At 45.1% G+C, this 22,927-nt stretch overlaps 2 protein-coding genes across 2 annotated transcripts in view; one reads left to right on the plus strand and one right to left on the minus strand.

The window, feature by feature from the left end:
- Positions 1-10,412, minus strand: part of NEMP2 (nuclear envelope integral membrane protein 2) — an 86,870-nt gene extending 76,458 nt beyond the window's left edge. The window contains exons 1-2 of the mRNA XM_080971823.1: positions 10,197-10,412; positions 9,938-9,999 (exon numbers count right to left, since the gene is read on the minus strand). Of these exons, the coding sequence (XP_080827949.1) occupies positions 9,938-9,999; positions 10,197-10,216 (82 nt within the window). The 5' untranslated portion in view covers positions 10,217-10,412. The remainder of the gene's footprint in view (positions 1-9,937; positions 10,000-10,196) is intronic.
- A 915-nt stretch (positions 10,413-11,327) lies between these two features.
- Positions 11,328-22,927, plus strand: part of NAB1 (NGFI-A binding protein 1) — a 48,502-nt gene continuing 36,902 nt past the window's right edge. The window contains exon 1 of the mRNA XM_080971429.1: positions 11,328-11,554. The gene's annotated coding sequence lies outside the window, so the exon portion shown is untranslated. The remainder of the gene's footprint in view (positions 11,555-22,927) is intronic.

Raw genomic sequence — 22,927 nt, forward strand, 5'->3', positions numbered from 1 at the left:
ACATGACCCGGAAGCTGTACGCCAGCTCCCTCGGCCAATAAAGCGAGATGAGCGCCGCAACCCCAGAGTCGGTCACGACTGGACCTAATGGTCAGGGGTCCCTTTACCTTTATTGTGATAGATATGGCAGGTGGACCCCTCCCCCAACCTTGAAATTAATAAATGGTAGTTTTTTTATTATTATTATGGGTTGTGAAGGGAGAAATACAAGCTGCAGAGGAATTCCTGGGCTAGCCTATGCAAAATGACCTGGCCAAGCTAGGGCCATTAAGAAACAAAAAGGCCATTGAGGGTCATGGGCGATGAGAACTGTCCTTTCTCCCTGCTCTGAGGTGTGAACAGAGACAAGGGTTTGGAAGGTTGCCATGGTAACTGGCTGTGAGGGGACAGGAAAAGGGAGTTTTTAGCAGGGTGTTCTGGGAAGAAAATGGAGGTAGAAAGACTGGGATCCATCTTGGGAAGGCAGGCTGAAGGCTGGCTGCATTGCTGTGGGGTACAAGCCCCTCTTAAAACGACCATGCTGTAAGATCTGGACTCCCTCCATGCAGACTGAAGGTACAAATAGGTGAATAAACTATATTTCTTAATGCTTAAGGCCTCTTGCCACCACACGGCAGAGAGAGGGGGAGGCACCCAACTCTCGTAACAATATATATATATGTATTTTTAAAGGGTTGACAGTGTCGGCCCCAGTGGATCCTTCAAAACTCATGGTCCCCAGGATGGATGCTAATGTCAGACATACCATCTGCCAGTCACGCATTATGGCCTGTGAGGTGTTTCAGATGCAGACCTTTTGGCTTTTGCAGCCCTAGATATGTTCCAAAAGCAGGTGGTTTGTCAAATTGTTGTACAGAACTGCTTTGGCACCTGAATACGTGGCTGCTTGCCCGTTGAGTTGCATGGGCTTTATTCCCACATAAATCTGCAGTTTAGCATTCAACTAACCGTAAACTCTTCGTCGGAACCCGTTATTTGTTCAGCACGTTGTACCAGCGCCAAAACATCCTGGGCGCTATTTTTAAAATGCTACTTTTGAGTACACCAAGATGCATATGTAAAGTCTCATCAACCTTCAATGTTAAAAAGCAAACAGTTGGAAGTGTTTTCTTCACAGGCGTCGATAGCGTCTTCAGGAAATATGGTTAAGCATACACTTTTAATGTAATAATTCTGTTTGTGTTGTGACCTTTCCTAGCCTGCAGAACTAAACAGACTGTACTGAGGGGGTGAGGCAACTGCATGCTTGTTTAGTGCTGTATCTTCTTCCTCCTCCTCTAAGGAGCAAGACGTGGGAGACGTGTGCTTCAAGAATCTCCTCCGCAGGGAGCGACATCAGCTGTTCTGTTGGCATGCATGGTACTGCCTCTGGATCCTTCTTGCAGCTTTCGCCTTTCAGACAATTGCTTGCTGTCGACTTTTCTTTAATTTCAAGGCTCTTCTATGCAGATCCTCCAAATGTCCCCGTTTTCCAAGGACAGTCCCGGATTTACAGAAGCCGTCCCGGTTTCTGATTTGATCCCGGAATGTCCCACTTTTCCTTGTTGTTGTTGTTTAGTCGTATCCAACTCTTCGTGACCCCATGGACCAGAGCACGCCAGGCACTCCTGTCTTCCACTGCCTCCCCCAGTTTGGTCAAACTCATGTTGGTAGCTTCGAGAGCACTGTCCAACCATCTCGTCCTCTGTCGTCCCCTTCTCCTTGCGCCCTCCATCTTTCCCAACATCAGGGTCTTTTCCAGTGAGTCTTCTCTTCTCATGAGGTGGCCAAAGTATTGGAGCCTCAGCTTCAGGATCTGTCCTTCCAGTGAGCACTCAGGACTGATTTCCTTCAGAATGGATAGGTTTGATCTTCTTGCAGTCCATGGGACTCTCAAGAGTCTTCTGCAGCACCATAATTCAAAAGCATCAATTCTTCGGCGATCAGCTTTCTTTATGGTCCAGCTCTCACTTCCATACATCACTAGGACGTCCCTATTTTCATTGGGGAAATGATGGGTATGGAGTTATGTGACCCCCGAACCAAGGAGATAACTACCGTACATAACCTTTAGCAGGCATCTGAAGGCAGACCTGTATAGGGAAGTTTTGAAATGTTTAATGTTGTATTATGTTTTTATATATGTTGGAAGCCACCCAGAGTGGCTGGGGCAACCCAGTCAGATGGGTGGGGTATAAATAGTAAAATTATGGAATAGGATGTCCCTATTTTCATCAGAGAAATGTTGAGGGTATGCTGTTCTTCATCTCTGCATGGTAGGCTTAATCATGGTAGGCATAATCATTAAACAATATCAGCAGGAAGCATGTGCAGAATTTCTGCACAAGCTTTTTCCCCCTTTAGTGAACTACTTGATTTTTTCTTACACCATTGGGATTCCCCTTTTTTAAAAAAAAATCATTAAACTTTTAGATTTACATTTTCCACCATTAAATATACAACAGTACATACAACGGCTTCCCTTCCTCTGCTTCCATGGTTCCTCATACAGTCGTACCTTGATTTTTGAACAGCTTAGTTCGCGAACGTTTTGGCTCCCAAACTCCGCAACCCTGGAAGTGACTGTGCCGGTTTGCGAACTATTTTTGGAAGCTGAACGTCCGACAGGGGTTCCGTGGCTTCAGATTGGCTGCAGGAGCTTCCTGCAGCCAATCAGAAGCTGTGCTTTGGTTTCCGAACATTTTGGAAGTGGAACGGACTTCTGGAATGGATTCCGTTCGACTTCTGAGGTACAACCGTACTTCCAAAATTGGCTGCAAATTTTATTTCCTCATTCTAGTTTTCCCTTTTCTATTATGTCTTAATCTACATTATACTGTCAAATTTGCAATAATTTCCATTCCTCTTAATAGACCCGTTCTTCTTGTTCTCTTACCTTGCTGGTTAGGCCTGCTAGCTCTGTGTATTCCATCGTTTTCAGCGGCCATCCCTCCTTATTTGAAACCTCTCCCCCCTGTGCAGCAATCCCTCTTGCTGTTCTGGCTTCTGGGATAGCTGCGCAGCCTGTATTCGCTCCATAAGACGCACACACATTTCCCCTTACTTTTTGGGAGGGAAAAAGTGAGTCTTATAGAGCAAAAAATACGGTAAATACCTGCAGGATTCTACCCATTACGACTCTAAAACCAATAGCCCTGCTGATTAGAATTTGGCTGGGCATCTGCATGATTCCAGGCCTCCAGTTTGCTAAGATAAATAAAGGGGAAGCAAAAGTTGGAATGGTGGAGCAAAGTGTTTGTCTAATGCTCCAGAAATTATGTCTTCCCAAGGGTTCCATCCATTATTAGACAGGACTATGGGACTCCGCAGAGCCACGCTGACACATTTTGCCACCAGAGGCAAAGGATGAAACGGTTCACCCCCCCCCCCCCATTTCACAAGCAGAAGCTGCCTGCATTTGCAGTTTAAATACAGCAGCACGACTTAATGGAAAGTGCTTGGTTTTGGGTTTTAAATAAAAATTTAAAAGTACATTGAGGCTTCTTAGGGAGTTTTGCCTTGGTGCTTTTCAATCTCAATTTGTAGACCCCTTCCCCTTTTTGCTAGATTCCCCTACCCTTGGGTAATGCATGCTGTATATCTTGAGGATGAAAGGGCCGTAGACCATAATGGTATTTTGCAGCTCTAATTATCATTACTGTACTGCCTGAGGGTATGGAGTGGGGGGAAATGAGTGGGAGGCGAGATGGCAGCTTTGTGAAGATTTCTATGGCTTTGTAGGGTAGCACATTGCCACATTTTCTCATGGGAAAATGTTGCGGGGGGGGGGGGAAATGCTGCCTAAACCTTCAAGGTTACTCATTTGGCGCCCTGGAAACGAGTCATGAAAAGAATGCTCTTGCGTGTATTCCTTGCTTCCATATCAGATCTCTGAATGGATAGTCAGTACTTTTATGGGCCACTGGTAAGAGCGAAGGGGTCCACACTGGTCCCCACAATTCAAAGGATTGGTGTTGACCTTTGAAGCCCCAATCGGCCTCGGCTCAGTGTAGCTGAAGGAGTGTCTCCATCTCCATTGTCCAGTCCAGGGACACGGGTGGCGCTGTGGTCTAAACCACTGAGCCTCTTGGGCTTGCCGATCAGAAGGTTGGCGGTTTGAATCCTCACGACGGGGTGAGCTCCCGCTGCTCTGCTCCAGCTCCTGCCAACCTAGCAGTTCGAAAGCACACCAGTGCAAGTAGATAAAGAGGTACCATGGCGGCGGGAAAGTAAACAGCGTTTCCGTGTGCTCTGGCTTCCGTCATGGTGTCCTGCTGCGCCAGAAGCGGTTTAGTCATGCTGGCCACGACCCAGAAAGCTGTCTGTGGACAAATGCCGGCTCCCTCAGCCTGAAAAGTGAGATGAGCGCCGCAACCCCATAGTCGCCTTTGACTGGACTTAATTGTCCAGGGGTCCTTTACCTTTTTACCTGTCCAGACCATGCCCATTTGAGGTCCACCTCCGAGGGCTTTCCAACAGTTCCCTCACTGAGAAGTGAAGCTACAGGAAACCGGGCAGAGGGCCTTCTTGGTAGTGGCACCCACCTCCTAGCAGATGTCAAGGAGATAAATAACTACACAACTTTTAGAACACATCTGAAGGCAGCCCTGTATAGAGAAGATTTTAATGTTTGATGTTTTACTGTGTTCTCATATTCTGTTGGAAGCTGCCCAGAGTGGCTGGGGCAACCCAGTCAGATGGAGATACTACTATTACTACTACTACTACTACTAACTTCAATGTGCATAACATACAAAGAAGGACTGGGTACTCTTGGAGTCTGTATTTACTATTATTTCTCCAATGCATTCATAAATTGCCTTTCTGCCAACACACCCAAGGGGATTTGCAAATTTAGAGAAATGATATGAACATGCAAAATGGGGAGCAGCAGGTCAGGAAATGGGGAAGTCTCACTAGAGGAGGCCCAGATAACAGGCAGTCCTCCTGCCCCAGATCACACTGATAGTGATTGCCGTACCTTCAATATTTTTTTTACAGTAGGAATATCAGCAAAACCCACAAATGATAAAAGGCATTTTCTTTGACAAATTTGTTATATTTATCATTCTCTCTTGCTGTTGTGTAAGAAGTACACAATCAGCTGGGGAGGGCATAGTTCTGTTCCCCTGTGGTACTGTATTTTCACAGAAATAAGATGAATTATCATCTCTGCACCATTTTTGTCCATATTGCCTTTGCCTTCTTGAAAGGATCAACTGGAAGTTAATACCCAGCAACTTGTTAGATATCCAATGGTGCAAAGCAGCCCAAACTTCTGATTTCCTAGCATTTTCAATATATTTTCATATAATTGTATGTAGTTGGCTGTTAACACCAGCAATGATCATGAGACAAAAACCGTAAGTCAATTTTAATTCAAAGGAGTTGCGTACCACTGATGTAACAACTTTAAAATGTGTGTTTTAAGTTCATCACAATGAATTCTCCCCTCCATGTACGCCATATAGCAACTATCAGTGTTTGGTAGTGGTGTTCCAGGTTTATCTCTTCCCTATTTATTCTGAAAATGCCATCAGATCGAATACTTGAGAGTATTCCATCTGTCTTGTCTGCCGGTGTTTTATTGGTTAGGGAAAGCAATAAATTTTCCACTTGCGCTCTCTAATTGGGCCATTTCTCCAATAATGGCATGGCTAATTTCAAGAAGAAAAAACCAGCAATTTAGGACTATAGGGATTCATTTTCTGCGCCGCTTGTTCAAATGTTAAGAGAGTTTATCCTGAGATAAACTCCTCCAAAACACTTAAGATTCTCCTTTCCCCAGTATGAAATATCCCTTAAAACATCTTAATTATGAGTTTGTTCATTATAGTAACAAGATGTACATGCAGATACCGCCAGAGCCGATTTGAAATTATATTTAGCCCAAACTGTGTAAATTGCCTTGACAGATGGTGTTTCCATGATTTTTTTAAAACTACTTCTGTCCTTTCGGGCAGAGAAATTATTGCAGCATCTGTCATACATTTCATGAAAATCTGTACTTCCACTCCATTTTTAAAAAAGCCAGAAACCACCTTTCTGCCCATGTGAGCTTTCCATAGACTAGGAGGTCTTGGTGTGAGAGACCATGCAACCGTGAATCTCCCCACCCTGACTCTGGAGTGACACAGTCCAAAAAAAGGAGGACTGTTACCATATGATATTTCTGAATGTGCAGTTTGGTTCCTTCTGGCTTATTGCAGAATAAGCCTAGGCAAGAGTCTTATTTTGCATTGGATTTATGGACTGAAAAGATGCCAAGTGTCTGGAAGAACAGTGAGGTGGCGGAAGAATTTTCTAAAGGAAAAGGGACACATAATTAAAAATCACGTGCACTGTATCTCTCTAGTTTATCAAGCTGCAACTCCCATCTCTCTCAAACCAAAAGGCCATGCCTACTTAACCTGTTTTTAGAGGAAGCACGAGGTCTTTCTTATTTAAGCAAGATTTTATATGTACCTAACTGAAGCTAGTGAGAGTGTTTTGGGATGTTGGGGAGAGAGGCTAATTTGTGGCTTATTATTATTTATTTAAAATGCTAATATTATTGTTATTCTGTATTTTATTTGTACATTGGTACTGCATATTGATTTATTAAAAGCAAAGCCAAGCCTCTATAATCTCTATTTTTTTTTAAGAAAGACACCCAGATCATGTATGTCGGCCTAGATAGGTCAGTTAGTTAGAGCATGGTGCTGATAAAAGGCTAAGGTTGCAGGTTCAATCCCCATATTCTGGCATTGCAGAGGCTTGGACTAGATGATCCTCAGGGTCCCTTCCAGTGCTACAATTCTGTGATTCCTGTTCTATATAGAGCTAGCAAATATAGATCAGTCTGCCAGCACCTCTGTAGTGAAAAAGAACTCGCAGAAGAGTGCTGGGAAAAAGTCTCTCTCTGCCCGAGATCCTAGGCAACTGCTGCCATCCAACTGCTGAATACACATTGTACATCTAAAGCCCATGGGCTTTCTCCACAATCACGGGAACTGGAGTTTACCCCTTCACAAAACTGCAATTCCCAGCACCCTTAACAAATCACAGTTCCCAGGATTATTTGGGGGGGGGGGAGTCACATGCTTTTCAATGTGTACAACAGGACAGACAATCAATATTTGGGCAATACATTTGTTAGTAAAGGTAAAGGGACCCCTGACCAGTCATGACCAACTCTGGGGTTGCGGTGCTCATCTCGCTTTACTGGCCGAGGGAGCCGGCGTACAGCTTCCGGGTCATGTGGCCAGCATGACTAAGCCGCTTCTAGCGAACCAGAGCAGCACACAGAAACGCCATTTACCTTCCCGCTGGAGTGGTACCTATTTATCTACTTGCACTTTGATGTGCTTTCGAACTGCTAGGTTGGCAGGAGCAGGGACCGAGCAACAGGAGCTCACCCCATTGTGGGGATTCGAACCGCCGACCTTCTGATCAGCAAGCCCTAGCCACCCGCTGTGTTTGTTAGGATCAACCAAAATACCGGCAAGCTGTCAAGTTCTTCAGATGTTACACAAAGTTGGAGGGAGAGGGATGAGTGGTGGGAGGAAACAAATACAAATATGAATATTGGATGTTGCAGCTGTGAGATCAGCTTTCGCAGTCAATTCCAAGATGGAATTGTTAGAATCTGTCAGGTGCCATAGATATCAGGTTACACACCTAGGATTTTGGGAGAAAAGGAGCAATGGCTGCCCCCAACCCCCTTTTGAAAGGATAGAGTCTGCCTTCTACTCAGATCTGAACACTGCTTTTTTGCCGCTAGCATCCATACTAATTCCGTGGAAGCTTTGCTGAAAAGAGGGGGAAGGAACTGAGGCAAAATAAAAATGGTGGATTTGTGGGACGGTGGGTTTGCTCCACTGCAGAAGATAAGCTTGTGCAAAGGGCACAGGATTTGCAGCTTGCATCTGCATGGGCGTGTCGTTGGACTACAACTCCTAGCAGCCAGTGACCAGGAATGATGGGAGTTGTAGTCCAGAAATATATGGAGGTCCTCAGGTTCACCACACCTACTTTATGTTTCCATTTAGGCTGGTCCTAATAAAAGGTCCAAATATGGCTTTTGGGGGTTTATACAGATGGTGCCCAACACCTCCGCCACCCACTTCAAGCTTCTGACAAGGTACCGTATATTTTGCTCTATAAGACGCACCAGACCACAAAACGCACCTAGTTTTTGGAGGAGGAAAACAAGAAAAAAATATTCTGAATCTCAGAAGCCAGAACAGCAAGAGGGATCGCTGCGCAGTGAAAACAGCTCTCCCTCTTGCTGTTCTGGCTTCTGGGATAGCTGTGCAGCCTGCATTCGCTCCATAAGATGCACACACATTTCCCCTTACTTTTTAGGAGGGAAAAAGTGAGTCTTATAGAGCACAAAATACGGTAGGTTATTGCCTTCAGAACCTCGTGTTACTATAAACAACTTATACCCGGAACACCCACCAATTTCAGTTCAACCTCCTGAGGACTTAGGTAGAAGTCATTCAAGGCAGGTAAAGCCCCAGTACAGATAAGTACACTTATCTGAGAGTAAGCCCCATTGAAATAACTCCAGATTAAAATGTTTTAGGATTGAGATCCGCGATGGGTGGAGAGCATTTTTCTGGTTCCCACTGCTAGTCTCAATGAGATCAGCTTGAATAATGTGTTTTTAATGCAGTAATATTCATTTACAGGAACAATGGAATACTTCTGGTTCTTTCAATGCTTGGGGGGGGGGGGATATGTGTTTTGAAAAGAAAGTTTCCAGGAAACCATTGTTACACAAGGCATGCTACAAACCGGAGCCCACGTTGCTTATTCAGAATGAGAGATAAGTTCCTTAACAGCTTTCCCCACTAGAACTCTATTGAGCTGGAGTGTCTCTCCACTCGAAAAGGGCAAATATGTATGTAGTTTCTGGGGTTTCCCCCCAAGAAAGTTTAATTGGAGGAGGATGCATTTCATACAATGGCATATTATAAGAGACAACATTGAAAAGGAGAAGGAAATAAGAGACTCTAAGTACATCAAAAGGGCAAGCTGACACAAGGAAAACAAGGATAGAATTAAAACAGAACTGTTGAAGCTAACAGGTAGCGTAATAAAGGAACAGTCCTTTATTCATTTTAAAAACTTATCTTCTTAAACTGCAAAATAAACTCAAGGTGCCTAAGAAATCAAAATCTTAACAACAGTAACAATCATAAATTTTATTTATATCCTGCCCTCCCCGGCCAAAACCGGCTAACGTCAAATATATAACATATTACCATAAAATTAGGCAATCAATTAAAAGACATCCTAAAATCAAATCAGAATCAAAGTGGAATAAGGATGTAAAGCTCAGTCCACAACACAGTCCCCAAACAAATAATAAATCTGAGAGGTGGGGGGCATGGTTTTGCTACTGTGCAGTTAGCAAAGGGCTTGAGTCACTGACTCGCTTCAGTGCAAGTCCCTCTGGGCGCAGTTCAGCCTTGCATTCAGAGGATCGGACTACATCTAGAGCAGCAGACCCCTCGGCTGCCCACCTCACATGCCTCCAGAGCTCTGAAGAAGTGCTCCAGAGACCCGGCAAAGGCGGAAGATGGCTGCAAAAAACAACTGCAAAACTTGGGCACAGGTTGGGAGGGGGTCCCAAATTTTGGGGTTCCAAGTCAATGAAGCTACCCTTTGAGGTTGGAAGGCCAGGTGTACTTTTGTAGCCATTCCTGCACTGCTCGGGGTTGGACTAGATGAACCCCAGGATCCCTTCCAACATTGCAGTTCTATGGCAGAAACCACGCTGAGCTCCTGGTGCAGGCTTGCAGCCTTTTACGTAGGGGTGGGGATGGGAGAATAGCAGGGAAGCTGTGACGGACAACTCACTTTGTTAAGTGCCAAATAACAAGAAGAAGAGCTATTTTTCTACCAAAAGAGGGGCTGCAGCTCACCACAAACTTCTCCCTTATTCCCTTAGAATGGCAATGACGCCCACCTGAGAGGTGCTGGAGCTCAGCTCTGGCTGGGAAAAAGCCCAATGAAGTCCATCTGGAAAACCTGTGGGAGCGCAGAATGCAGCATAATAATAATAATAATAATAATAATAAACAACTTCAATGAAGTCCATTTGGAAAACCTGTGGGAATGAGGAGCACAGAATAATAATAATAATAATCAGTGCTTTTTTCTGGGGGTACTTAAGGGTACACAGAAGAAAACTTCTGATAATAACAGTAGCAGCAGCAGATAATTACATTTTTATACAGCTCCTCATCCATAGATCTCAGGGTGGTTCACAGAACGGGCTCCCGATAAGCTTGCCTTTAAAGCACAGGCAGGGATGGATGGGATCACTTCATGTAACATTCTGTGCCCCGGAAAGAAAGAGAAAGAAAAAGAAAGCTAGAGAGAGAAAGAGGAGAGAAGCAGAAAGAAAAAAAGAAAGAGAAATAGAAAGGGAGAAAGAGAAAAAGAAAAGAGAGAGAAAGAAAGAAAGAAAGAAAGAGAAAGACAGAGAGGAAAAAGAGAGAAAGAAAGAAAGAAAGTGAGAAAAAAGAGAGAGAAAGAGAGAGAGACAGAAAGAGGAAAGAGAAAGGAAGGGAGAAAGAGAAAGAAAGGGAGAGGGAAAGAAAGAAAGAAAGAAAGAAAGAAAGAGGGAGAGAGTTAGATAAAGAACAGGAGAAAGAGAAAGAGGAAAAGAGAAAGAGAGAAAGAAAGGGAAAGAGGGAGAGAAAGAGGAAAAAGAAAGAGAAAAAGAGAAAGAGTTAGAGAAAGAACGAGAGAAAGAGAAAGAGGAAAAGCGAAAGAGAGAGAAAGAAAGAAAGAAAGAAAGGGAAAGAGGGAGAGAAAGAGAAAGGGGGAAGAGGGAGAGAAAGAGAAAGGGGGGGAGAGGGAAAGAAAGAAAGAAAGAAAGAAAGAAAGAAAGAAAGAAAGAAAGAAAGAAAGAAAAGGAGAGCTTTCCAACCTCCCAACGAGCCTCCCTTTCCCTTCCGACGACTAAAGCTTTGCCCCGCGAGCAGCGCAGCGGGCGCGAGCGAGGAGGCGCCTCCTTCCCCCTTCCGCGCTCCTTGCTTCCCTTTCGCCGCCGCCGGGCCGGGCGCTCCTCCGTCCCCTTCCTTCCCCCCTCCTTCGCCGCCGCCGCGCTCTCTCCGCCGCCGTGTCGTTCCGCCCCCCCTCCCCGCTCTGCGTCACGCGGCCTCGCGTGGGAGGTGGGCCCGGCGCAGGCTCGTCGGCGGGCGGGCGGGCGGGCGGGCGCGCGGAATCTCCCCACGTGACGGCGGCGGCGCGGGAGGGGGGGGACCTGGATGTGCGCGCGGGCGGGAAGGCCAGGAGGAGGCGGCGGTGGAGGAGGAGGAGGTGGAGGCAAGGCGAGGCTGCTGCCGCCGCCGCCGCCGGTGCCTCCCTGCAGCCCTGCCGCCAGTGCTGGGTTGTCGCGGGGCTGCCGGGCAGAGCTGGGCCGAGGGGGCGGGAGGCAGCTCGCCCACCCATGGGAAGGCGGCAGCAGCAGAAGAAGGACGAGGCCGGCCGCAGGCGACCCTGGCCATAACTTCGCGCCCGCCGGGAGAAGGGAAGAGCCGGGCAGGCAGCGGCAGCAGCGTCCTGCGAGGAAGAAGTAAGTCGGGGACCCTCGTGGGCACTGGATCGCGCGCAGGACCGGGCCCGGGGGGGGGGGCGATCGCGGGGATCCTTTCTCTCTTCCTGGCTGCCGAGGAAGCGTATGGAGAGACGGGGCTGCGAAATGTTGGCGCCGGGCGAACAGGTTGCCGTCGAGTTATCTTAAAAGAGGGGCGCGCCTTTGCTTCCCGGCAAAGCGAGATCTTTGGCATGGGATCCGCTCTTCGGGTTGAAGGCTGCAGCTTTTGCAGAGTTGGAAAGGGATCCCCGAGGGTCATCCAGTCCAGCCCCCTCTGCAATGCAGGACCTAAGTTTTCTCCCCGCGCCCCTTCTAACCCACACACACAAAAAGCCTTTCTGGAGAGACCGCAATGGATATATTTTTTTTTCTTGCTCGCGATTCGGGAGGCATTTCCCCCCGCTTGGCTTTTCAGCGGCTGAAACTTGCCTGCGTGCTTCGGACAATCTCGCGCGTCAAAAACGCACGTGTGAATGCGAGTGTAAGGCCCTCGCGTGTTGGTGCGGTAGGCGAGTATCTTAAGAATGCTCGAGGCTTCTGCTGCAAGTTCTGGTTCAGCCTCGCTGGCGTTCTGAGGCTGCGATGATGGTAAAGTGTGTGTGGGGGGTGTAACTGGGACAAACTGAGGCAGGGGTAACATCACACTACTTGACCTTTGGCCATGCTGCCTTGAGGCTGATGGGACGAATGGGATAAAGGGAAAATAGGAGAAGTTTTTGCCCCGTCCCGCAGGGTGTTTTCTTAGCTGCTGCTTGGTACAATTCATTCTGCTGCTGCAGATTGCCGGAAGGAGAGGGCGGATTCGTGTATATGTAGGCGGAGTGTGGATGATTCCCAGAGAAATCCAGAGCAGAAAAGGGTGAGGGCGTGGGAGGAAAGTACTGAAACGTCCATGTATTGTCTTCGCTTAAAAGTTTGGGGGATGGAGTGGAAATCCAAACACTACATTGGGTGGGATTTTTTTTTTTACTATGTTTTCTCTACGTCTGTGAACTTTTTTAAGTGCTGGGAAAATTTATTATGCTACAGATTTTTGAGCCTTTTTTTTTTTAGCGGTTGCTCCTTGTCTCTCTTAGACACTTGTCCTCACGATATTTGCCCTCCAGCAAATATATTTTAACAGCTTCCCTTCATTTGGCTGCGGGCATACTCCGATGTGTGTGGAAATACTGTACATGATGTGTGGTTTTGGGTGGTTTTTTTTGCACAGACACACCCAAGTTGTAAACTAAAGTCAGCTTAATATTTTTGAATGGGAGGATTCCTGTTTCTTTCTGCCGCCCCCTCAAAAGAATGATGCACTTTGTAGGGTTTTGAAAGCGTAGGTAGGTGATCCAAATTATTTTACTGAAAGCAACAATTTGTTTTAATAAAGGACTTAGGTTTATTTACCAACTTTGATGAGAGACTGTTTTTCTTGGTAACTTAATAATTCAGCTGCCTCCAAGGTGGTGGTGGTGGGGCAGAGTGCTGAAGATATTCTACTACCAAAACATAATACTGTACTGAAAAGCTGGTGGATTGTCAAAACAGAACATAATAAATTTAAGGTAGAGATCCTTAATAAATCATCAGTAGATCTTAAATGCCATTTTGGTAGGGGAGCAGAATTGATTGCATATTTTGAAAGAAATGCTAGTTTGGGAAAGAAAAAAAGCAAACACCATCCTTGTTGTTTAGTTAGCAAAAAAAAAAAAAAAGTTCTAAATAGCTGGTTGTTTGGGAAAATATTGGGATTGTATTGTTAGCACCCTCATCCTGAATTTGGAAAGAAGCCCTGTTGATTTTAACATTTCTTCCCGGTACATCAAGGAAGGCAGTAAACCATATATATAATCTGCATCAAATTAGAATGGACTTACATCGGAGCAAACAGAGTTTAGCATCAAGATGCCACTGATAAAGTTCTTTATTTAAGCCCTGCTTGCTAAAAAAGAAATAGCCATCTACTAATGTTTCGTACCGGAATGCTAGGCTTCAGAAAGATACAGAGCCTTTCAAAATAAATCGAGTGTTGTTGAAAATACAGTGATTCTGTGAGCTGCACAAATTTTTGTTCAGTCGTTTTGGAAGAAATCTTTTGGAAAGTCTAGTGGGTGGGCAGGCTTGCAGGATGTACGGTACTTTGTTTTTTCTAGAAACCCCTGAGATCCGTACATTTAGAATGAAAGAATTAACAAGCCCAGGAACTTGAGCTCACATTCCTTCCACACCAAATCCGCTCCTGGTGTCTCCCAGTCCCTTAGGTTTCATGATTTCAGCATTATAATGAGTAGGGAGGCGGGTCACAAAGACACTCTCATTTGGGTTGCTTCCATTTTGTTAATGACTGGAAGCCATAAATCCCTTGCTGACCTACATAAAATAACCCAGAGGTCCGCTAGCAGATCCCAGTCTGAACTTCTGCCCACCTCTGGAATGTCAGAAGAGATTGTTTATGGATGTATTCTATTGCTTTTCCTGCAAGTGAGAGATCTAAACATGTGCCCAATGGCAGTGGGAATGGCAAGAGATGTTACCCCTCACCCCATCCCATTCTGTCTTAATATAGGCAGTCCTCTGTACCTATAGAATTCTCACTATTGCTGGCTTTTGAGATCTGTGCTACTGCAACCCAGTTTTCAAGCCTGGGATTTCCTTTTTCTCTTTTGTGGCAGGGGCCAGGAAGGAATTGCTGACACTCAAAACCTAAAAAGATGCCCCGCACCAACTCCTGAATTAACCTTCTGTTGCATACAACCACTTTAACTGTATCTGAAGATGTGCACAAGAAGCTGGCGCCTCTGTTACTAGATCATTTTTTATATTTATTTTTGCTTTTCATTCCTTGCCATTTAACTTTCGCTGAATGGGAGCGCTCCTTAGCCACGTGAAGAGAGACAGAAAGAGAACTTAAAATGGAGGGGGGGGCATTGAAAACCAAGCAACACCTGTGCAAATATAGGGGGAAATGTAAAACAGTTCTCTTCCTCTTCCTTCCCCTTCTTTTTCCAAGGTATCCCCCGCTAGTCATTTGTCTTACAGATGCGGGTGGGAGTCTCGTGTGAAAACACCCCATAATGCCAGAGTATCGCTGCTGAAAAAAATACAGCAAGGCTTGCTGTTTCAATTCAGCCTTAATTGGGGCAAGTAGGGGTGTTTTGTGAGGGCAGGGAGTGTGCCCTAAAAGGCGACAATTTGGGTCTTTGCTGGTTCCCCTCTGCGCAGCGTGCCCAGAGATTGACTGTGAAATTTTGATTGCTCGGTTCCATACAGCATCTCTCTAGGCGAACGTTCATTCCCAGTTTCCTTTGCTACCAAGGCAGGCTGCAGACAGCCTGGGAAGGAACTGGTTAATGCATGCGAAGCCCACCCTCACAGCCCACACTTTCTTGACTTCTCCTCTTATCCTGCTTCGCCTACATGAACAACATTCGCAGTGGCAGCAGCAGCAGAAACGCCTCCTCTCTGTAACCTTCACAGAAAACCTGCAATTTCCATCTTCTGCTCTGGGCAGGAATTTCTATTTTAAAAGTTGGTCATCCCAAGATGTTGACTTGGATAGGGAGATGTTGAAGATTTCTGGCCCGTCGTTGGTTTGATAGTTAAAACAACTACTGTACAGTAATTCCACACTTCTTAGCATTTCTGTAGCATTCCCCAGGCTGTTCCTCTAATGCCTGCCACATATCACATCTTGTAATTGTAAGTTAAAACAATTGGCTTTACAGTGTGACCATAACCATGCCTGCTTGCCAGTAAATCCTATTTAGTTCAGCGGGGCTTACTCCAAGGTAATTGGTGTTAGGATTGCAGTCTTAGCAGCACGGTGCTTTTGTTATTAAGGATGCAAACTCATCTGGTGCTGTGGAAAACAAAGCCTTTCTTTCTTGCTACTCCCCTTCCAATCCCATTTAGAAAAATGCCCCCCCCCCCAATTCTTAGTAACTGGCCTTAGTAACTTATTTTTTATTTAGGGGATTTAAACCCTGCAGTTAAGTTCAGCCTGCCATTTACTTCCCAGACTACCAGCATAAAACAATACAAATACAGCAAGAATTATTTAAGAAACAGCACAAGACAGAAGCAGGAAACGGAAGACGTATACTTAGGGGGGAAATGGTGAATAATCCCTGGATATAAAAGGTGTCTGGTGTTTCCCCCCCATCACTCCAGACCCTACTTGAAAAATCAAAATATTGAAAATGTATTGAAAATTTTCTCTCTTACACACTTCCCCCCTGGTATCACTGCTTCTACCAGAAGGTTTTTACAACTTTCAAAGTTAAGGCTGCACTCACCCTGATGATTCAGTGAGAGGATTCAACATATGTAGTTTATCATTCAGTTTCCCTGTCATCAGATCTGGCTTCAACTCCTCAGACAACTTAAAGCTTGTTGAGGGAATTTTAAAAGCCTCTTGAGGCTGGTTGCATGTTCATACGTGCAAACCTGTAGGTGCTGAAAGGGAAATATCTGAACAGCCGCTTATTCACATGTGCCAGTTAATAATTTGATGGTGGACGACTCACAGCTAAATATGTCTTTAGCTTCTATTGACCGGCATTGCCCCAGAGATGATACCCAGAATTCGTGCCTTTTGATCTGTGAAGCTGTGGCCGTTGAACAACAACAAAAAATGCATTGTATGCAGTATTTGAAAGTGAGATTGAAAAGCTAAGAGCCAAATGGCTCCTGCGACCTGGGTTGTGGGTGACAAAACAGAATGCCTAGTTGCCATGGGGAGGGGTCGGCAAAATTTTTTATTTATTATTTTGATAGGCATGAACTAGTACAGTGGTACCTCAGGTTACATACGCTTCAGGTTACAGCCGCTTCAGGTTACAGACTCCGCTAACCCAGAAATAGTGCTTCAGGTTAAGAACTTTGCTTCAGGATAAGAACAGAAATCGGGCTCCGGCAGCATGGCACCAGCAGGAAGCCCCATTAGCTAAAGTGGTGCTTCAGGTTAAGAACAGTTTCAGGTTAAGTACGGACCTCCGGAACGAATTAAGTACTTAACCTGAGGTACCACTGTACACAATTCACATAAGTGACACATTGTTAGGATCACATTTTTAGCAGAAATGGTTAATACATGTTTAATTTGGTGTTTACAATAAAAATATTGGCACTGTACTTCAAATTTCAAAACACTCTACTTTTTCTGGTTAGACTCCTTAGCATACTGTTTATCCTCAACATATACTTTGAGGCTTCAAAGCACATACCTTTCAGTACTCCTCGAGTGTCGTCCACGTGAAAAAAAATGGCATCCAGACCTTTTGAGGTGCTTGCAAATGGAGAATCCATAGGTGCGAAACGCACCTGGTGCCCTGCTAATTTCGAACCATGATTGTATGAACCATTCTTTAGTGCACGGGAGCCATTTACAGACAGGCGACGCTGCGTCCGGAGTATCTGCTTCCCTCCCTTCCTGTTAAGTCCCACGTGGCAGGGTGAAATCTTGGATTTCCACTTGGTGCATGGTTTCACATGAGCGGCACGCCCTCTCGCTTGGAATTTGGATTAGCCGCTGTTGTTGGGCCTTAATAAGATGTAAGTGGTTATGGGAGCACAAGAGGCCTTGGTGCTCTCAGAAACATGCAAGGCCATACATGTACAACCCTAATTAATATGTTGTGTGCAAAGGAGAAGCTTGTTGGATTGGCGAGGGAAAAAAGTGGGAGGCAGAGTATGTACTGAGGTGGAATTGCTCCCCTGTTCTTTGCCGCCTCCTGTCTTGTGCTGCACTTTACACTGGAAAGGTGTTTGTTATGAGTGGAATCAGAGTTTGAAATTTGCCAGGCGCATTTTGCACCTGGCTATAGGCCACTTGCATGCCTTGGGATCCTCAGGTCTTGCCTGTTTTCACATACAGTGGTACCTTGGTTCTCAAACTTAGTCCATTTCGGAAGTCCGTTCCAAAACCAAAGCGTTCCAAAACCAAGGCGCTCTTTCCCATGGAAAGTAATGCAAAACGGATTAATCCGTTCCAGACTTTTAAAAACAACCCTTAAAACAGCAATTTAACATGCATTTTACTATCTAACAAGACCAGTGATCCATAAAATGAAAGCAATAAACAATGTACTGCAGACACACAATCAATCAGTAGCTAAACTGGGTTCCACACAGTCACAAAAACAAAAACACAAAGAGCCGCAAAAACAGACAGACCTCAGCATAACGCTCAAAACGGAAGTGTGGCACTCAAATCATAAGCGTAAAACTTAAAACGGAGCATGTTTGGCTTCCGAAAAAAATTTGCAAACCGGAACACTTCCAGGTTTGCAGTGTTTGGGTTCCAAGTTGTTTGAGTACCAGGGCATTTGAGAACCAAGGCACCACTGTACTAGCAACACATCATTTAGAATTCGATCAGCGATATTTTAATCTGCACAATGGGGCCAATTTCAGGAACCAAAACGTCCTATCGAAAATCACAACCTTTGAGCTGTCTGGCCCCTAAATGGCAACTAGACATTCCATTTTGGCACCTGTAACCCTGGTTCAAGGAGCCATTTGGCACCGACTTTATATATCTGAGTTTCTAACACTGAGTGGAAGACTAGCAATCAGCCTCCGAGAGGGCATGGAGTGGTAATGAAATGAAACCCAGGCCCAAAAATCTGGGGAAGCTCAGGCCCGGTAGGGTAGTAGTGTTGTTTAAAGTTGCTCAGAGTATTGCATTGTGCCAGGCTCCTTAAGGGATGTAAACTGGAGAATCCTACTGGTGTTTACTCAGAGGTAAGGCTTACTGATTGCAGCTGGGCTCCCCCACCCTGAAAGTACCTATTCTGAAGTTTGCAGGCTTGCAATGCTGTCCTCCCTAGGTTTGCTTAAAAGTGTGATTGAATCCAGGGAGACATATCTTGGAAACTTTTCATTGGTTTTTCCTTAGTGTGTTGGGAGTTCTAGCTACTGTGAGACACTCACTGGAGTGCATTTGGTTCCCATAATAATGTCAGCTGTGCCGTGGCATGGCCTTGACACCCCCAGAGTCCCCACACAGAACACAGCTACTTTATAATATGATCATGGGACATCCACAAAGTATAAAACAATTCAGCTACATAAGGCCATGAACCATTCCCACCGTATAATTATAAGCGAGCCGCTTGCATAAATACAGTGGTGCCTCGCAAGACGAAATTAATCCGTTCCGCGAGTCTCTTCGTCTTGCGGTTTTTTCGTCTTGCGAAGCACGGCTATTAGCGGCTTAGCGGCTATTAACGGCTTAGCGGCTTTAAGAAAAAGGAGACAAATTCGCAAGAACTCGCAAGACGTTTCGTCTTGCGAAGCAAGCCCATAGGGAAATTTTTGCAGAACGACTCAAAAAACGGAAAACTCTTTCGTCTAGCGAGTTTTTCGTCTTGCGAGGCATTCGTCTTGCGGGGCACCACTGTACGTTTAAGTGTGTCTACAAACTCAATGAGAGGTGTGAGCTTGCTTCTGCTGGCTAATCTCATTTGCATTTGCACTTGAGGCAAGCAGAATCTCATCTCATCAACACAAAGAAGCCTTTCTCTCTCTTTTTTCATATTTCATACTTGTCAAGAGTTGAAAATCTCCATTCACAATATATTGTGCCATGGAGAACTGTAGAATAATAGCCAATGCTCTTGAAGAGAAGCATAGATACTGTTTCTAGCTTTTGTTTGTTTGTGTGTGTGTGTGTGTGTGTGTGTGTGTACACAAACACAAACATACACTATACTTTACTGCACTGATATGTTTAAATGTTTCTTTGATTCTTCTTGAACTTTCCCGCCACACTTGCCGTCCGCTCTTGCCACACCAGTGTGGCGTGCCACACCCTTTGAGAAACGCCATTCTGACTTAATGCTTTGCGAGACCAAAACAACAGGTGGAGATCTTTTGGCTTGTCAACAGGTTCAGGTTTAGCACATTAATAATTTGGGTCATGATGGAGTCAGGCCTAGGCACAGCGCGGCCAACTTCTGAGCAGACGTCTATAGAATTGCACCGTTCACATTTTCGTTGTTTGCAGTAGGGAAGCTAAGCACAAGCTTTAAGACTTTCCCACGGGAGTCAATTTTTATTTAAAACAGATCTACTTTGCCTTTCCGGACACCTGAGGCAGTGTACCCAAAAAAAATTAAAGTTGAAAAGTTCAGAGATGAGCGTGCAAAGCTGGCTGATAGAAGCAGACTTTCTTATATCCGATCCCCAGTCACCTTCCCATATTTCTTCTAAGTGTTGGGCAGGTGGGTTGGGAAAGTCACCTTCTGCTAGTCCCATACAGATCATGTATTTCTGGACCCAACCCATATTCAGGGATGGTGGGTGTTTGGAGAAAAGGTTGGATGTTGGTGAATCCCTGGAGTCTGCCTCTGGTTACAGTCTTAAGGTGAAATGTGTGTGTTGTGGCGGCCGCCATCTCAGATGGCTCTAAAAAACTGTTGGACAAATTCAAGGAGGGTGAAGTTATCAATAGGTACAAACCAAAACAGCTAGGCTCTGCCTCCACTTCTGGAAGCAGTGGGGGACTCATAAGTGGGGAGAGCGCTGTTGCCCTTGGGCCCACCTTCTTGGCTTCCCATCAGTCTCTAGTTGGCCACCGTGGGAAAGGGATTACAGGACTATATGGGCCATCAGCTAGCTTTTCTTCTGTTCTTATGGGAAGAGGTAGCCGACCTCCAAACAGGACTCATTTAGGTGCTATGTGGGCTTCAGGTTATACCTAGAACCCAAGACCAAACGTGGAATCTGCATAGCACCTAAGAGAACTGTTGCTACATGTCATTTGGTTTCCTATGTGCACACACACACATACACACACACACACACACACACACACAGGCAGAAACAAGAGTTCAGAAGTAATCGAAGACCCTCACAATATCCCGCTTGATTTTACTTACTTTCTATATACAAATATAGTTAGTAATAATTTTATGTAGCAGTGGATAGTCCCCAGCTCCCCATTTTTAACTTTAGTTTGCAAAAGGGCATCTCTTGGGAGGGGGTTATGCCTTTTATGGCAAAACCACTCTGTTGCCACCTTGATCTAAAATTGTAAATATTAATAAATGTTAACGTTTCACTGAAAGTGGCATGGTACGATTTGACTTGGCTAGATACATGTCCAAATCCAAAGTCTGGCCTGGGGGCCTAATCTGGCCCACCGGTAGATTTAATCCGGCCCCTATGGTAGTTTATTTATTGGGGTAAAATTATTTTTTAAAAACTGAACCTCTTCAACCCCCCCCCCCCAAAAAAACACAACACCTCAATACTTTGGTTGGCCCTCACGCATGTTCACTTCATCAAATCTGGCCCTCTTTGAAAAAGGTTTAGACACTCCTGGTGTAGCATTTACAAGTTGGCAGATAATGTATCAGTGATGAGCTGAAAATGGGCTTAATTTAACTTATTCATGTCTTTTTTATTTAATGTATTAGTTTCATTAGTTTTCTTGTGTGATTTTTGGAGATCTGTAGGAGCCGGAGATTTTTTAAAGCTTAGCAGATACATCCTTGTGTTAAAAAAATTTAGGTTTAACCATTCGACTTACATTCTGTGCTTGCTTCAGAAAGTTTTCTGTTGATTCAAAAGTTCACAGGCAGCAAAACTACTTTTGTGTGTGGGAATCAGCCAGAGCTCTTCGTGCTTTTGCACGTGGGCGAAGCAACAAATCTTTAATTTTACCTTTGCACAGTGGGCTACTTGTACACAAACTCTCTCAAACGCCCATCTTCTCTCCATCCGGACAGGCAAGGAGCATTATCCTGAGTCCAAGGACACATTTCAGCCAGGCAAAAACACTTGAGATGTGAAGCAGCAGGGCTAATGAGGGATACGGTTTCTGGGGAGTTCTCGAGTCAAATAGCGGGGCCACGTTCATCACTTGGGCATAAGATTCTCTACCCTTAGTTTAAATGGTCAAAAAGTTAAAGGAATAGCCCTTCAGTAAAGGTAAAGGGACCCCTGACCATTAGGTCCAGTCGTGGCTGACTCTGGGGTTGCGGCGCTCATCTCGCTTTATTGGCCGAGGGAGCCGGCGTACAGCTTCCAGATCATGTGACCAGCATGACTAAGCAGCTTCTGGCGAACCAGAGCAGCGCACGGAAACGCCGTTTAACTTCCCGCCGGAGCGGTACCTGTTTATCTACTTGCACTTTGACATGCTTTCGAACTGCTAGGTTGGCAGGAGCTGGGACCGAGTAACAGGAGCTCACCCCATCGCAGGGATTCGAACCGCCGACCTTCTGATCAGCAAGTCCTAGGCTCTGTGGTTTAACCCATAGCGCCACCCGCGTCCCTAGCCCTTCAGTATCTTAAGTTAAATTGAAGTGGTTCAAAGTAACTGTTGATCAGTGTTTTGAAATCAGCTAGGCACGTTTTTCACCTGGCTATCGACCACTTACAACCTGGCTCCAGGATGGTCCCTGACATCTCCACAATCTGGAGGGACATGGCTGGGGGAATCATTGGATCTCGCTTGTTTTCACACACTAACACCACATCCTGTAGAATTCTATCAGTTATATTTTATCTGCATAGTTAGAATGAATTTCTGGAACCGAAGAAGCTTTTTTTTTGCAGTCTGAGCAGATGACAGCCTTGAACTAGGTTAAGAACTTGGAGAGCTTAAAGAGGAAAAGTCACTTGATTCAGGGACAGTAAGAGAACTGTTGCTACGTGTCATTTGGTTTCCTATGTGCACACACACACACACACGCAGAAACAGGAGTTCAGAAGTAATCGAAGGCCCTCACAATATGCAGCTCGATTTTACTTTCTGTATACAAATACACTTCTTAATAATTTTATGTAGCAGCGATTAGTCCCCAGCTCCCTGTTTTTAACACTAGTTTGCAAAAGGGGTATCTATTTTTTTGGGGGGGGGGGATTTAGGCCTTTTATGGCAGAACCAGTCTGTTGTTGCTCCCTGGATCTAAAATTGTAAATATTAATAAAGGTTAATGTTTCACAGAAAGCGGCCTGTTACGATTTGACTTGGGCAGATACTACATACATATTGGCCTATTCTGACCACTTTTTCTTAACGGTGACTGTTCAGAATTGCACAGGAAAGGCATTTTGCTTCCTGAAATTCATTCCGATTATGCGGATAGGCATGAACCTCCATATGGTGATGTCAGACGCCATCCTCACACCTAGGCATCTTTGCTTGGTCGCATGTGGTCAATAGCCAGGTGCAAAATGCACCTGGCTCCTGGCTAATTTCAAACACTGAAGATGATTAGGGTTTTTTGGATTTTTTTAACATTGAACCAGGTTCCGGTCCAGTACTCTCTTTGTTGTACCATGCAAGATCCTGTAACTACAGTAGTACCTCAGGTTACATACGCTTCAGGTTACATAAGCTTCAGGTTACAGACT

The sequence above is a fragment of the Podarcis pityusensis genome (genome assembly GCF_964106645.2).
Source record: "Podarcis pityusensis genome assembly, chromosome: 1".
In the NCBI taxonomy this organism is placed as follows: domain Eukaryota; kingdom Metazoa; phylum Chordata; class Lepidosauria; order Squamata; family Lacertidae; genus Podarcis; species Podarcis pityusensis.